This window comes from Pogona vitticeps, chromosome 6 (assembly GCF_051106095.1).
Source record: "Pogona vitticeps strain Pit_001003342236 chromosome 6, PviZW2.1, whole genome shotgun sequence".
In the NCBI taxonomy this organism is placed as follows: Eukaryota; Metazoa; Chordata; class Lepidosauria; order Squamata; family Agamidae; genus Pogona; species Pogona vitticeps.
Window position 1 is genome coordinate 85,601,185 of NC_135788.1, and position 17,276 is coordinate 85,618,460.

General features: G+C 42.6%; 1 protein-coding gene across 2 annotated transcripts in view; it reads left to right on the forward strand.

Moving 5' to 3' along the window:
• Positions 1-17,276, forward strand: part of LOC110080308 (amine oxidase [copper-containing] 3) — a 39,813-nt gene that overhangs the window by 16,320 nt on the left and 6,217 nt on the right. Inside the window, exons 1-2 of one of the 2 annotated variants that reach the window (XM_020796098.3) lie at positions 1,463-6,467; positions 13,596-13,881. In XM_020796098.3, coding sequence (XP_020651757.3) covers positions 4,901-6,467; positions 13,596-13,881 — 1,853 coding nt within the window. In that variant the 5' untranslated portion in view covers positions 1,463-4,900. Of the gene's footprint in view, positions 1-1,462; positions 6,468-13,595; positions 13,882-17,276 lie in introns of those variants that run through there. The other variant, XM_073004078.2, reaches the window with a different exon arrangement.

Consider the following 17,276-nt stretch of genomic DNA (forward strand, 5'->3'; position numbering starts at 1 on the left):
TAGTTCAAAGGTCTACAGTGGACAACTTCTTGTAACTCCAGAATACTTTTGCATTGCAACTCCCATCATCCCTCACCATTGGCTATGCTGCCAAGGGCTGATGGGAATTGCAATCCAACAGCATCTGCAGGGCCACAAATTGCCCACCCTGGTCTAATGTAGCCTTTATTCAGGCTTAAGGTGTAACTCCTTCAGAATGCTTTGTGAGGGGGCATATTTTACTGCTAAGATCAGAAAGATTGGTTCTCTTTACCCTTTTCTCTTATTTCTGGTTTACAGAGCAAAATCTGTAAATTTCCCAATCTGCTGTACCCCTGCAAGTCAAGAGTGTGAAACTGGTCCCACAGGAGAAGGTTGATTTGAGGACATGCTGGTTATAGGAGCCCATGTCGTGTCCAGCCTTTTCACAAGATACACATAGCCCATTAAACGCCTTTCTCTAAGAAAAACCTGGAGAAGTGTCTTTGTTTAGAGGGGTTTGGCGAGAAGAGTGCAAAAATTATAAATACAGAAAATTATCAAAACAGTAGTCCTATAACCAAAAACCGTGCTAACAGGACTGTGTAGATAGACTGGCTAATGTACATACAGTGGGGTCTTGACTTAAGAACGGCTCAAGTTAACATTTTGACTTAAGAACCACTCTCATAGGAAACTATTGACTTGACTTACATACTTAGATTTGAGTTAAGAACTGAAAAAAAACCACGTGGGAGGCAGGGAAAGTGCAAAATTTGAACTTTCAGTTAACTGTTGGCCAGTGAAAAGGGTGCCTGTCTGCTTCCTCACTCCTCCCAGCGTTTAGAGAGTGGATTGGGAGACAGTCTTCGGACTGCCTGGTCCTGTACTGCCTGGACTGTATTTTCCCTGCCTTCCCTGAACCTTTCTTGACCTAAGAAAAAAAGAAACAAAATATCCCCCTCTAGTGGTCGAAGGCAGAATAGCAGCTTCCCATTAGTTTCTATGGACGGAAAAGGGCAGATACGGATCAAATGGTTTTCAATGCATTCCTATGGGAAATGCAGATTTGACTTGAGAACTTTTTGACTTGAGAACCGCCTTCCAATACGGATTAAGTTCTCAAGTCAAGACCCCACTGTAATGAGATTTTAAAACTTCATTATATATTCTTCTTTGACCATTTCTCTCTGGAATCTGCCCTTAAAGTTCTCTTGTTCAATGATGGACACTAGGAGATGACAGATAGTGTGTGCTATGGAGAACGAAGTGTTCTTCTGCTGGTTTCTGAGTATTACTGACAAGAATCCTATTCACTGGTTAAGCTGGTATATATGCAATTTTGAATTGCCACTAGTTAACAAGCCTTCTTCTATCCGTTATACATGAAGTCACACATATTGGTGGGCAATGAGGGATACAAATGGCAAATTTTAAAGTAATGACAATTTTTCCACTCTGATTTATGCTTCTGTAACCAATAAGATTCTGGCTACTGTTTCTTTTGCATAGGGATGGACATGTTTGTCTTAGGTGACATAGTGTAGCCAGAAGATGTTGGCAAAATATGATATCACATTAGACAAGTACAGCTGTACCACCCTTTGAGTTCTTTGGTGAGACTTTTTTATATAAGTATTGTAAATACAATGAACTTTACAAAAACATGGAAACACACACACACACACACACACACACACACACACACACATTCAAATTGCAAAACAACAGCAGTAATAGAAGCAGAGCCCAAATGAGATACTGCAAAATATATCCCCTTGAGTTCCATTTACCAACATTATGCCATAACATGAGTTGCTTGCAGGGAAAAACGAAGTAGAGCAATGGTCTCTTTAAAGGAAAACAGGTCAGAAACCCTAGAATATTTTTATCACCCAAGGCAAAAAAAATCTAGAGCATAAAGCAACTCCAGGTTTGCAACTTTTAAAGTCATAAATAAAATAAAGCACAAACTCAGATACCAATACATTATACAGTACCATTTCATGGACTCATCCCTTCAGTGCCCCTCCTGCAGAATCATACTGAAAGTCTTTTACCTATCTGAGATGGTATGGGCCCATATTCAGGGAAACAGCCACTCCTGCCCTCTCCATCTCTTTCTGCCAACTGAAATTTTAAATCACTGCCCCTTGCTCAGTTTTTCCTACCCACTGGACTAAACCAATCATTCTATGGGGGGGATGCATAAGTATACAACTACCCGATGCTGGGGGTTCCGTTAGAGGGCCCTATAAGAGTTTCCAGTGTAGGCATGAGTTAGCAGTCGGGTCTTTTCCTATGTTCCTGTTATGAGGTGTGCTGTTGCTGGTGAGTAATAGTGTTAAACTGATGGGTTGTTTGTAGTGTACACAACAACAGCCCCCCTGGCCAGAGCCCATGTGAGAAGAATGTCAACACCCAGGATGAGGTATAGCTCACCGATTATATATTTGAATTGTTTTAACAATGAATTGCAGGTATTATTTTGTTATCTCTGTTTGGTTTATCCTTAGAAGATTGTTTCCGGCTACCAGTCTATTTGAATCCTTGAACTGAAAATCTGTGTCAGATTCATAGGCTGAAAGCAGGCTGAAGCACATCCCTAAGGACTGGTTGTAAACAGTGGCTGAAATCTAAGTGATATTTCCTGCATGTGTAAGAGTATTCACAGAAGTGGTTTTTGTATTTTCCAGGCTGCCCATTGTACAGCCAGTCACATGATCAGCTGCACAACAGAGGAAGACTGGTGCATTATGGACAGCCAGAAAAACAAGCTGCAGTATTTTTGTGATGATAATTATACCTTAATGTAAGACAACAGAAATTTAAATAATGAGTTTGCTTGTTTATTCTGGTTGGAACATATGTACAGTCATGTGAAAAAGAACGTACACCCTCTTTGAATTCTATGCTTTTATGTATCAGGACAGGTCCTTAGCAGGTCTGAAAATTAGGAAAATACAACCTCAGATTTTTATCTATCTATCTATCTATCTATCTATCTATCTATCTATCTATCTATCTATCTATCTATCTATCTATCTATCTATCTATCTATCTATCTATCTATCTATCTATCTATCTATCTATCTATCTAATGTAATTTAATTTAATTTAATTTAATTTAATTTAATTTAATTTAATTTAATTTAATTTATACCCTGCCTATCTGGTCTTTGCGACCACTCTAAGTGGCTTCCAGACAAGTAAAAAAATAACAAATACGTATACAAAAGTAACAATCATAAAACAGGAAACAAATTCTTCAGGATGGAAAGATAATAAAAGATAAGGAAAGAAAAAGAAATTAAATGTTAGCTGGAGGGAATGCCTGCTTAAACATCCAAGTTTTTAGTTGGGTCTTAAAAATACCCAGAGACGGGACTGCGCGAATCTCTGGAGAGAGGTTGTTCCAGAGGTGAGATGAACAACACATGACATATGACACATGTCATGATTTATTTTAGAGAAATAAAGCCAAAATGAAGAACCATGTGTGAAAAATTAAATGCACATGACTGTACATATAGGTAGCTATTTGTTGGTTTCTGGAATAAAATGGTGTTTATCTCCATGGCTAGATGTAACTTTCACTCAACAGTGATCTTTCAACAACTCTTAATGGTCATGATTAAGATCTCTGCCAATTACCCCCAAGAACTGATAAGACAACCACAGTACAGGCCCTTTTGCATTTTAATTTTATTTTACATTCTTGTCTTTTCCATACTTGGATTAATATCTGATTGCTAAAGCTGCACACCAGGCACAAGAAGGAGTGAGCTACAGTCCACAGAACCTTATACAAAATTGAACATCTTTTGCGCAGTCTTGTCAGTGGCTGCAGCTCATCCTCTTCAAGGTCACTTGCTGATTACTTGGTCAGTACTTTCTCAGGCTCAAGAACCTGCAGATCTCTGCAGATCATTCTCATTCTTGATTGTCCCTTGTCCCTTCATATTTCTGGAGAGACAGTGTCCCTTGACTCCTTCAGCAGGTGATCACACACCTATCACCTGATCATCCATGCTTTTGACTTCTTCAGGTACCCTGATTTAGTGTTTTTTGAACTCAGGCTCTGGATCAGTTTCAGCCCCTTGTCGCTGCTGATCAAACAACCCTCCCACTTGCTCCTGTTCAAACTTCAGTCTGATTTTACAGCATGTTCTCTCACCAAGAACAGCAGCAACCGCGTGGATCCTTTGTGGAGAGCTGTGTGATGACCACCTACTATCGGTGAAAATTTCTAACCTCCATTAGTTCTACTGCTGTTTGCTCTGTCTCAGCTGTCAGCTCAGCAGTTTTGCACAAGCAGGAATAAAACTAGTAAGTGGCTCAAGATGAATGCCTGTCTTTATCAGTAAGGAATGTCAAAATGTGGATTAAACAGAGTCCTCCCTGAACCCTGACTGTTCCAATCTCTATTTCAATAGTTAAACAAGAGATACACACAGTCTGCCCTTCAGAAACCAGTTAACATGGGGGAGGGGGGCTGGTTTCTGAGGCTATAGAAGTTTCAATTCATCCAGTTTTCTTGCAGAGGAGGGGTGAGTGAGACTTGAAACGGGAATTGTAGCATCATGTTCAGGAATCTTTCCAGAACAGGTAAGTTGAGGTCTCGGCCTTGCATTAGATTCCCTTCCAATGAAGTATCGAGTTTTTTCATGAAGTCACTATTCTCAATCCCAATTGTCAGCAGTCCCCAAATGGGTGTTATCGTGCTGACAAGCTGGTCTGATGAGGAAGGGTGTTCTGCTTTTTAACCCCGGCCGGCAATGAACTCTAAGCTTCCTGCATTTGGCCCGTACTCAATCATGTCACACTTCCTGGCATAAACAACATATCTTGCTGTGTCGCTCCAGCAGCAGCTAAGTTAGTCGTCATTGCGATTGACTCTGTGGATGCTGTTGCAGAGGCTTCAAGATTCTCTTTTTCCACTATGAGTGCAAAAGCTCTTCTCATCCTCCTTGTGCTTGCCCTGGTTACTATCCTGGCTCTAGTGTGCGTACTGCTGACCAAGAAGGAAGGTATTGCTCCCTGTGGCACTGGAGCAGAGGCTTCCTTGAAGAGAAAGCATAATGATCAGAGCCTGGTATTTGCTGACCTATCAGCAGAAGAGATCGTCCACGTGTGGAAGTATCTAGAGTCTAACTTGGGGTTGCCACTGGTTAATGCTTATTCTGCCAACTCTTCTGACAACTGCATTTACTACGTGGATTTGGAGCTTCCTCCCAAAGAAAAGGTACTTACATTTCTGGACTGCAATGGGCCACGGCCCCCCCGAGAGGCACTGGCTGTGGTTTACTTTGGAAACCAAACAGATCCAAACATCACAGAGTATGTGGTAGGTCCACTCCCAAAGCCAACTTATCATCGAGATGTGACCGTGCAAAAGTATGGGCAGGGGTTATCCTATCACATGAGACCGGTGATGGGCAATGAATATGAACAAATGCATCATTTTGCACTGAGTAAGTTCCTCGAGGCACCCACTTTCCTGCAGCAGGTATTTGGGCACAAGGGAGAAAATTTTGCAGCCCTCACAACTGCCCCTCGAGGGTTCCAGTCTGGAGACCGCTTAACTTGGACCACTCTGTTCCAGAACGTAACAGGTTACTTCCTCCATCCAGTGGGACTGGAGCTGCTGATAAACCACAGCAGCCTGAACATCTCTCAGTGGTCTGTGCCAAAGGTATTCTACAATGGCCAGTATTATAATGGCTTGGCAGAGCTGGAAAAAGAATTCAGAGAGAAACATGTGTCTAAGGCAGAAGTAAAGAAACTCCCACCAGACGGGTTGTATTCCTCAATGTATCCAAAGGTTGCTCCTCAGGGATCCGGACCTTTGCTCTATGAGCCTTGTGAGAAACGCTATAGTGTGAAAAACAACCAGGTTCTTTCTCCATCTTGGAGTTTTGCTTATAGGATGGATGCAAACAGGGGACTAAGTCTCTATGATATCAGATTTAAAAACCAAAGGATTGTCTATGAGCTCAGTGTGCAGGATGCCATGTCTGCCTACGGTTCTAACACCCCTGGTGCAATGTTGACTCGATACATGGATGCACATTTTGGAATTGGGAGGTTTGCTTATTCACTGGTGCAAGGGGTTGATTGCCCATATTCTGCCACCTATCTTGATACTGTCTATTTGTTTGAGAATTTGAAACCAGACGTCCATAAGAATGCCATCTGTGTCTTTGAGCAGAACACAGAGGTCCCCTTTCGACGCCATTTCTCCAACCTCCAGTCTTTCTTTTATGAAGGCCTGCCTGGCTCTGCACTAGTCTTGCGTTCTGTGGCTACTCTGGGGAACTATGACTATGTCTGGGATTTTATTTTCCATCTCAATGGTGCTATTGAAAGCAGAGTCCGTGCCACTGGGTACATTACCTCTGCTTTCCTCTATGGTGACGGATTAAACTATGGCAACCGGGTTAGTGATAACACCCTTGGGACAATCCATACTCACTTCATCAACTACAAAGTGGACCTGGATGTGGGAGGTAAGTTTCTGGGCGTGTAACATACTTTTGATTGCTCCACAGATTTCTGGAGGGGAGCTGTCTTAGTCTGTCGTCTGTTGCAGCAAAACTAATAAAGAGTGTTAGAGCACCTTAAAGACGATTTCTATTTGAAGTAAGATCTTGTGGACTGCGGTTCACTTTATCCGATGTGCAATGTGTCTATACTCATTACTACAGTTGAGAACTATTTTCAGCAGTCGTTTGAAGCTCTGCTTTGCACCAGTATTGCTGGTAAAGAATGAATATAGGGCAATAAAGCTCGCTGCCAGCCATTGGAAACTTCCCCCTACTCCTATTATTACTTACTTGTATATGTACTCAAACCTAACTTTAAATCAAAAGTTATAAGGTCATCTGATTTAAGGGTCTCAACAATTGGGAGAAATCAGAAAAAGACTGTATGGTCATGGAAACAATACAAATGCAGGAGCTGATGATACTGTTAATTGACCATTAAGAATATAAAACAAAAATACAAAAAACAAACAGTGAGCTTTCAATAACAAATCATCATCCTCAAGGCTGTGCATCAAGTTCTTATGGGAAGCTCCAAATGTATGTTGGCTTCAAGCTTCTCCTCAGCTAGCAGTTTGGAATTTATGGCTCATGTCTTAAAACAGAGGACAGTCAGAGGCCACCTGGGAGCTTCATGATTAAAAATGAAGGTGATTTAAATAGCAAAGACGTATGATTGCCTGCCAACAGCTTTCACAGCTTTGCAAGTTGCAAATTGGCTTGATTTTGTTTGGTGATTAGGAGGAAACAGAAGGCTTCATTTGCATGTTGACTTTGCAAACATAGCAGTTATGAAGATGTATCTCTGGAAGGATAATGGACTTTGTTGTTGTTTAGTTGTTCAGTCATGTCTGACGCTTCATAACCCCATGGACCAGAGCACGGCAGGCTCTCCTGTCTTCCACTGCCTCCCGGAGTTGGGTCAAACTCATGTTGGTTGCTTCAGTGACACTGTCCAACCATCTCGTCCTCTGATGTCCCCTTCTCCTCTTGGCTTCACACTTTCCCAACATCAGGGTCTTTTCCAAGGAGCCTCTTCTCATGAGATGTCCAAAGTATTGGAGCCTCAGCTTCAGGATCTGTCCTTCCAGTGAGCACTCAAGGTTGATTTCCTTCAGAATTGATAGGTTTGTCCTCTTTGCAGTCCAGGGGACTCTCAAGAGCCTCCTCCAGCACCACAATTCAAAAGCATCAATTCTTCAGTGGTCAGCCTTCTTTATGGCCCAGCTCTCACTTCCATACATCACTACTGGAAAAACCATAGATTTAACTATGCAGAACTTTATCAGCAAGGTGATGTCTCTGCTTTTTAAGATGCTGTCTAAGTTTGTCATCGCTTTCCTCCCAAGAAGCAAGCATCTTTTATGGCTCAGCTCTTACTCCCACTACTGGAAAAACCATAGCTTTGACTATGCGGACCTTTGTCGGCAAGGTGATGTCTCTGCTGTCTAGGTGTGTCATTGCTTTCGTCCCAAGAAGCAGGCATCTTTTAATTCCGTGGCTGCTGTCACCCTCTGCGGTGATCATGGAGCCCAAGAAAGTAAAATCTGTCACTGCCTCCATAACTTCCCCTTCTATTTGCCAGGAGGTGATGGGACCAGTGGCCATGATCTTAGTTTTTTTGATGTTGAGTTTCAGACCATTTTTTGCATTTTCCTCTTTCACCCTCATTAGCAGATTCTTTAATTCCTCCTCACTTTCTGCCATCAGAGTGGTATCATGTGTGTATCTGAGGTTGTTGATATTTCTTCCGGCAATCTTAATTCCGGCTTGGGATTCATCTGGTCCAGCCTTTCGCATTCTGCATATACATAAGTTAAATAAGCAGGGAGACAAAGTGTTCCTTTCATATCTCCACTTTTTTTAACAGATCTCTGGTTTTCCCCTTTCTATTATTTTCCTCTCTTTCCTTGCACTGTCCATTTAAGAAAGCATTCTTCTCTCTCTATGCTATTCTTTGGAAATCTGCATTCAGTTTTCTGTAGCTTTCCCTACCTCCCTTACATTTTGTTTCTCTTCTCTTCTCTGCTACCGTATTTGTAAGGCCCCGTTGGACAGCCACTTGCTTTCTTGCATTTCCTTTTCTTTTGGATGGTTTGTGTTGCTGCCTCCTGTACAATGTTACAAGCTTCCATCCATAGTTCCTCAGGCACTGTGTCCACTAAATTGAGTTCCTTAAATCTGTTCTCCACTTCCACTGTGTACTCATAAGGGATTTGGTTTAGTTATGCCTGAGTAGCCCAGTGATTTTCCTACTCTCTTCAGTTTAAGCTTGAGTTTTGCTATAAGAAGCTGATGATCAGAGCTGCAATCAGCTCCAGGTCTTGTTTTTGCTGACTGTATAGAGCTTCTCCATCTTGGACAGCAGAGAACATAATCAATCTGATTTCGGTATTGCCCATCTGGTGATGTCCTTGGGTAGAGTCGCCTCTTGTGTTGTTGAAAAAGAGTGTTTGTGATGAACAGCTTGTTCTTTTGACAAAACTCTATTAGCCTTTGCCCTGCTTCGTTTTGAACTCCAAGGCCAAATTTACCTATTGTTCCTTTTATCTCTTGACTGCCTACTTCAGCATTCCAGTCCCCTATAATGACAAGAATATCTTTCTTTGATGTCAGTTCTAGAAGGTGTTGTAAGTCTTTATAGAATGGGTCAGTTTCAGCCTCTTCAGCATTGGTGGTTGGTGTATAAACCTGGATTACTGTGATGTTGAAAGGTCTGCCTTGGATTCATATTGAAATCATTCTATCATTTCTGAGATTGTATCCCAGTATAGCTTTTCCCACTCTTTGGTTGACTATGAGGGCTACTCCATTCCTTCTACGGGATGTTTACCCACAATAGTAGATGTAATAATCGTCTGAATTGAATTCACCCATTCCCGTCCATTTTAGTTCACTGACAACCAGGATGTCAATGTTTATTCTTGCCATCTCCTGTTTGGCCACATCCAGTCTACCAAGGTTCGTAGATTCCAGGTTCCTATGCAGTACATATTTTTCTTTGCAGCATCTGACTTTCCTTTCACTTCCAGGCGCGTCCGGAGCTGAGCATCCTTTTGGCTTTGGCCCAACCACTTCATTAGCTCTGGAGCTACTTGTACTTGTCCTCCACTCTTCCTCCGTAGCATGTTGGACCCCTTCCGACCTGAGGGGCTCATCTTCCAGCATCATATCTTTTAGCCTTTTGTTTCTGTTCATGGGGTTTTCTTGGCAAAGATACTGGAGTGGAATTGCCAGTTCCTGCTCCAGGTGGATGGTGTGTAGTCAGAACTCTCCACTATGACCTGTCCGTCTTGGGTGTCCCTGCACGGCATAGCCCATAGCTTCTCTGAATTACTCAAGCCCCTTCACCATGACAAGGCAGCAATCTGTGAAGGGGGATAATGGACTAATACCTCCTAATTGTGAACTTGCTCATCTTCTCTGTTTAGGTCTGAGATGACATCCTCTGGCATTCACTGGCCTCTGTGGTTTATCCATATACTTTTTTATTGATAATGTTTGCAAGTAAAAATGAGCTCATACGTGTTGCTCAGTCACTCCCACTGGAAAGAGAACATTTTGCCTGTGGAAGCTTATCACAGCTTCCAAACCCAGCATTACCTTGTCTCTCCCCAAACCAAACTAAGAAAATATCCCATGTTTTGTACTTTATTTATCTGGCTTGTTGAAGAAGATACAGGCTAGAATATTAGGTTTTGATGTCATTATAAACTAGTTAAAGAGTGCAAAGTCCGTGTTCTGTTGAGTAGCTCCGGTTTGCTGTGGGAAAGATTGTGTGAACCTACTGATTACTTCCCACAATATCATCCAAGCTACCAAAGGCTCTGAGAGACATAATGTCAGTTTACAATTAGCTGCTCTTGAGAGGACAGGAACACAGAAAGCTATGTTATACTGAATCAAATCTTTGCACCTCCAACCCTTTATTGACAGAGAAAGCTTCTCCAGAACATCAGAGAAAGTTCTTTCTTTGTCCTGCCTGAAGACATTGGGGTTTAAACCTGATATCTTTTCATGCAAAAACATGTGCTCTCCTACTGATCAAAGGAAGTGACTAGAAAGGTCCTTGACCCACTGTTTATGCTGTGTTTCTCACTGTTCCATTTGATATTTATATATCATCAGTACTGTATTTATATATAATGTTAGCACTTATCAGGAGTAGCTCCAGATTTTTGGCATTAGTCTGTGGTATTATTTCTTTGCCAGGCCTAGCTTGTTTTTGTTGTAGTAGTAATGTTTCCACTTGCACGATTTTGTCTTGCTTTTGGCTTGCGTGATAGCCTACATTGGTCCTTATAGAGCTCCTATTCAGCATGTTCAGATGATACACAGAGAGGGGCATGGTGTGGGAGTAAACAAAACCTGCTTCTTTTTCCTGCTTTCTGCTCACACTGTGGTAGTACTGACTAGAACTACAATACAAGTTATAAAGTATTTTTGGGGAAAAAAATTCTCCTAGCTTTTTCTCCTGGAGAAAAATCTGATATAAAGATGTGGCTATAGCACTAAACTGATTCAGCTCTAATTCAAATGTTTCCCACCTTTTTTCAGTTCAGCACTATTTCACTTACTAAATATTCAAAAAGAGGAGGAGGGGGGAGGAGGAAGATTTGAATGCCTACAAAAAAGGCAGGCAAGATATGATAAAGGTATAGAAGGATGAAAGAGAAGAGGAGCTGTGTGATGTATGGAAATTTAAAACACTAATTCCTGGGATGATTATAGATTTCTGTATGAACCACAGCTGAAATTTAACTGCCAGCATGTGACGTAGAAAAGTTTGCATCAACCTGGCGCAAACTTCAGTGTGGTCACATTCCAAAACCTCTCTAAACTAATGTAGTGGTTTGGAACGCGGGTCTCCAAACTTTCCACCATGAGGGCCACATAATATATTTTCCATATTTTTGAAGGGCGAAGGAACGCGTGCGTGTACGCAGTGATGCACTCCCGCCTGCCTGCACCCCCACCCCTGCCTGCATGCCCCGGCCGGATAAAAAGGCAAGGTGGGCCAGGTGTACTTTGAAGAGCCCTGCTCTAGAACTTGGATGAACTCAAGGAACTGTGGGAAGGCCAGCAGGGCAATGTTGGTGTTGTTCTCTGACTTTATTACTTTATTTTACGAATGGTATTCTCATTCATCTGCCTGCTGAAATAGGATCAGCACAACTACAATAGTTGCCACTCGGTACACCCTAGTTGCACAACAAAGTGTTTCTGTACCAGAAGAGGGCACCATTAGATCAACCAAAATAGCCATCACATTAGGAACGGGTGATACATTTGTTTATTTTTTTTTACCAGAATGTATCCAATTGAAGTCCTATTAGTGGAAATAGACATTCAAAGAAAATTGTATCTCTTGCTCTTACAACATTGTAGTTCAAGCGTCATTACCCCCTTTGTGGTGTGTGAACGTAGAATCAGATCCACAAAGAAAGCCTGTATTTTACTTTTCTGTGATCCTCTTCTTCTGTACCCCGCCGCCCCCCCCCCCAGGATGCCATGATTTAATCCTTTCTGTCCTTCTTTCTCTCCATCTCTCCTTCTCTGGTATCCTGGAGATTTTCACACACACACACACACACACACACACACACACACACTCACTCACTCACTCACTCACTCACTCACTCACTCACACTCTCTTGCTCTCTCTCTCTCTCTCTCTCTCTCTCTCTCTCTCTCTCGGAAGAACACAACATCTAAAACTTGAGCCCACAATAAATTTAATCTTAAATTCTACGATCTAGGTCTTTATATTTGGCTTGGAATATTCCTCATCTTTTCTTTCTTGGATGTGAAAGGCAATTGGAAGGCTGGTTGGTAGAATAATTGCATTCGTTTATCTTGTCTAAAATAACCAACAGAGGAAATGGAAATAAAGTTTAATATTTTTAAAAAATTAGTCTCGTGACTTTTGTTTTCCCTCTTTTCTCTCTCCTGTTTTTGCTGGAGGGCAGCTAGAAGAGATTCTAAGGCAGAACTGGCAGGCAAGGAGTCCCATGGGGTTTAAGTTTCAGTTGTTTATTGTGGCCTCAGGTTTTAGATTTTGTACAGTGGATCCTTGACTTACAGACGGCTCGACTTACAGACTTTTCGAGTTACAGACTTCTCTGGCTGCAAAATTTAGATTCGACTTGCAGCCGGAGAATCGACCTACAGACCAGAAAAAACCCAAAATGGAACAAAAATAGAATAAAACCCGCCGGTTATGGGATTAATCGGTTTTCAATGCATTGTAGGTCAATGGAGATTCGACCTACAGACGTTTTGACTTGCAGCCACCATTCCAATACGGATTAATTCCGTAAGTAGAGGGTCCACTATATCTTTCAGAGAGAGAGAGGGAGACAGAGGAGAATTCTTCCATTCATACCCAGGAAGAAAATAAGTATGTTTCTCCTATCTTCTCTTAATTGTGCCTCCTGGAACAGCCAGCCTCTGTGTAGACTTGGGCAAGCTGCAGAGTCCCAAGATGCCCCCAGATTCAGAAGAAGGAAATGCTACACTTCTGAGAACTTTCTACCTAGAAAACCCTGTAAGGGATCACCATGTCAGAACTGGCTTGATGGTGCACAATTATTATTAAATTAAAGGATAACCTGAATCAACATACTGTACCATTTTCTAAAATGAAACCAGTATGACAACATTCACTGTGCATATCCCTAAATAGAACAGGTTGAAACTATTTTTTACCAAGGCATGACTTGGTTTGAGAAGTTTTATTTTAAATGTCATATATCTGATTTTATTTATTGACTGTGTGTGGTGCATGTAATCTGTATTATGAAAATTATTTGTTATCATTTCAGGCTTGTTCTTTCAGAGCCCTTTGAGTTTGAAGTCTGACAAGCCAGTCCTGAAAGACAAATTTATGTTCTCGTCTTTTGTTACAAGGATAAGCAAAACAGTTTTGATCATTCATGCTGTCAAAGTTTGGCTTTTTTTCCCCTTGCCAGATCCCTATATTTTTAATGGATATATTTTGATGTATCCTTGCGCTTTTATGCCTAAAATAACTTTATCAATATACAAATATATCACAAAGCAGTTAAAGACTCTCTTCTTCCATCTTTCTAGGTGTGAAAAATTCCTTGGTAGCCAATGACATGGCTTTCGAAAAAGTGAAGACCCCTTGGAGTCCAGACAATGAAATCTTCCAGATGAAAATGACTAAAAAAGTCTTGGATACCGAGGACAAGGCCAACTTCCACCTTCATGACAAAATGCCAAGATACATATATTTTGAAGCAAATAGCACAAACAAATGGGGCCATAAGCGTGGCTATCGGATCCAATTAATAAGTTTCGCTGGCGACCACCTTCCAGAGATGGATCCCATGGAACGAGCCGTCAGTTGGGCCAGGTAATGGAGGGAGCTACTACACTGGAACGCTGCTTGAATTGATTTGGCATTCCTATGATTTGATTCACAGCCTGTATTATATTTGAAATCACAGTCAGTGCTCGCCCAGGGGCTGCAGATTGATTCAGGGGTTCACCGTTCATGCTGGATGCAATGCGATTCACATTCCAGCCCACAACCCTCCTTCTTTCCTTCCATTATTCCTTTGGTGCTGCCTCTGCTGATCCTTTTCTGAAGGAAAATAATAATAACAAGGATCCAGCGATAAGGTGATAGGGTGACCTAGTATTAATTTTATATATCTAAGATTAAAAAATATATCAGTGGGTGATCAGGGGAGAGGAAAGAATGTGGCAGCATGTTCCTTTGGCCCTGAACATCACACCCCAACCACCTACATCACTAAAACACCATCAACAGACATGCCCCATATCTTTACAACACTGTATCACAACTAACCACATTGGGGAGGAGGAACCCATTCAAATAATTCCAGCTAGAAAAAAGTTGGAGGCCTCATTGGCAGAGGGGAGGGGGAAGCTGCTTTGGGAGCAAAGGGCTGGAGTGATTTGAATCAGCCGTTGCATCAAACTCACCCATTTTATAAGCAGAGTATTTGACCATGTAATCCCAACCTGACTCATGTCTTGGAACATGCCCAAGTTGGCCACATGGCATATTTCAGTTTCAGTCCTCACATGTTAGGGAGTCTCCTACAATAACTACTCTTGTTTTCTTTTTGTAGTGTGTGGTTAAATTAGTCTGCTTGGCTAAGCTTCAGGCTCTCTCATGTCCTTCCGTGGGGTCTCCTGTATGTCTTTCTCTGCATGCTGTCTGCCAGACTCCTCTTCAAGAATCTGAAAGCAGTTTTGCAATTCCACTAACGAAGAGTGTAATCTCCTTATTTGCTCCTGTGAATCTTTTTCATGATGCTTCCTCCACTTGTTCTATCCTCACCATTCTCCTCCTCTGCTTTGTCTTGCTCTTCTTCCATTTCCAGTGTCTCCTTTGGGTGCTGCTGCTGCTCAAGAGTTCTGTCGATGTAGTCTTCATCTTCTCTTATAGCCTTAGGCACTGGTCACACGAGTGAAATGTTCTCTAGTTATCCCCCAGTTAGTTTGTTGTGTTTTGTTCCAGTCACATGACTCACCGTCAAGATCAAAACATTTTCCCAGCCAGCAGTATAAGTGGGGAATATTTCCCCCAGCCGGGAGAGGTCTGTTATTTTGTACCTTTGTTGTACCAGTTCATTCCTTACCAGGATTGCCTGTATGCACGACTTGTCCTGCTTTTTTTTTCAGTATTGAAGCCAGGAAGTTGGCCACCATTTCTGAAGTGCTCATCTTTTTTTTAATTTTTCCCAGCTGATACGTTGCTAAAAGTATGGCACAAGGGGCACCAGTACTGCTGTGCAGATTTCTTTTTTCTTTTTTACAGCCTGTGGATAGGCAGCAATTGCTGCCCTTACTGCCAAGCGTGTGCCATAGACGGCGGTCCAGTGTTCATTGTGTGCAAAGCGATTCTGCAGGAGCTAGCAGCACAGCACAAGAAACTTTCCCAAACAGAAACCCCTTCCTAATTTATTTATTTATTTGCAAGATTTTTTTTTACCAGTGGTCTCTGAGAGGCGTACAACAATATTAAAACTTTAAAAACATTAAAAATAGGCAATATTATAATAATATCCTATATTTAAAACAGTCATTAAAACATTAATATTAATAAATCCTGCTGCTCATATGGCCAGCTAAAGAGTACTATTTAATTAAAATGCTGGCTAAACAGAAAGGTCTTTGCCTGGCACCGAAAAGCCAAAAGTGTTGGAGCCAGGCGGAACTCTATAGGGAGGGCGTTCCAAAGTTGAGGAGGGAGAGAGCTGAGAAGGTTCTATTTCGGCATGCCATCCCATTCACCTCTTAGAAGACGGGCAGGCTCGTATGGAAGAAGGCAGTCCTTTAAGTAACCACTGATGTATCAATAAATATATACTTAATACATATATATATAAATCAAGGGGCTAAATTTCCCCTTGAACCAAGAGAAAAAAATAAACCAGTAGCATGATGTTAGCTGGCCACAACGATTCAAATCGACTTACGAACGGCCCCACATACAAACGTTTTGATTTACGAACGGCTCCGTTCTCAAAAATTGGCATCGACTTGCGAATGGAGCCTCGACCTACGAATGAGGTTGAGGCTCCGTTTGCAGATCAATGCCATTTTTTGCGAATGGAGCCATTCGCCACCTTCAGAGCTCTAAAAGGCTTTCTGCCCGACATGGGAGGAAGCCCCTTGAGAGCTCCGAAGGCAAAAAGGGAGGGAGTAAGGGCTAGAAATTTGAATTTCCTGCCCTTTCCCCCTGCCTTTTTGCCTCTGGAGCTCCCAAAGGCTCCCTCCAATGTCGGGCAGAAACCCTTGGAGAGCTCCGAAGCCTCTGATCGTGGCGGCAGGGACCCTCAGGGAGGTCTCCCATGGTGGTGGGCAAGCCCTGGGAGACCTCCCTTGGGGGCCCCGCCACCGCGATCGGCACCTTCGGAGCTCGCAAAGGGCTTTTCCTCCCAACATCGGAGGAAGCCCTTTGAAAGCTCTGAAGGCAAACATGCAGGGAGAAAGGATGGGAAATTCAAATTTCCAGCCCTTTCTTCCTGCTTTTTTGCCTTCGGAGCTCTCAAAGGGCTCCCCCCCCCCACATCAGAGGAAGCCTTTGAGAGCTCGAAAGGTGCCAATCGCCTTTCTCTCCCGCCCTGCGGCTTCTCCCAAAGGGCTGCTCCCGATGGCTTTGCAGATTGCCTCCCCCCCCCCCCCCCGCAGCTTCTCTGCTGCCACCAAAGCCATCGGGAGCAGCCCTTCGGGAGAAGCCGCAGGGTGGGAGAGAAAGGCGATCCAGCCTTTCTTCCCCCCCCCCCAACATGCTCGGGAGCAGCCCTGGTAGTGGCGGCGGAAGTCCAGGCCCAGCAGCAGCAGCAGAGAAAGGCAGCGGGGAAGCTGGGGAATTGAGTGAGGCTTGCTTGCCAGAAAACCATTTTTTATTATTTTTTCTTTTTCAGGGTGGGATTGGGCTGGTGAGGTTGTTTTTTGCAGGCCCAGGGGCTTGCAAAGTTTGGTGCTTTTTTTAAATTATTTTTTTATTCAGCCGGAACAGATTAACGCATTTCTATGGGAAAACAACTTACGAACTTTTCAAGTTACGAACGCTGTTCCGGAACGGATTAAGTTCATAAGTTGAGGGTTGAATGTAGGTGGAAATAAATTGGTACTGCTAAAAGTTGCTGAGACATTCACCACGGTATATATACCACATGACTGAGAATCAATACAACAGTGGTATGGAAAGTATCAGAAGAACTAGAGAATACTTATCTCATGTGACTAGGGCCCTAGGTGTGGCCACTC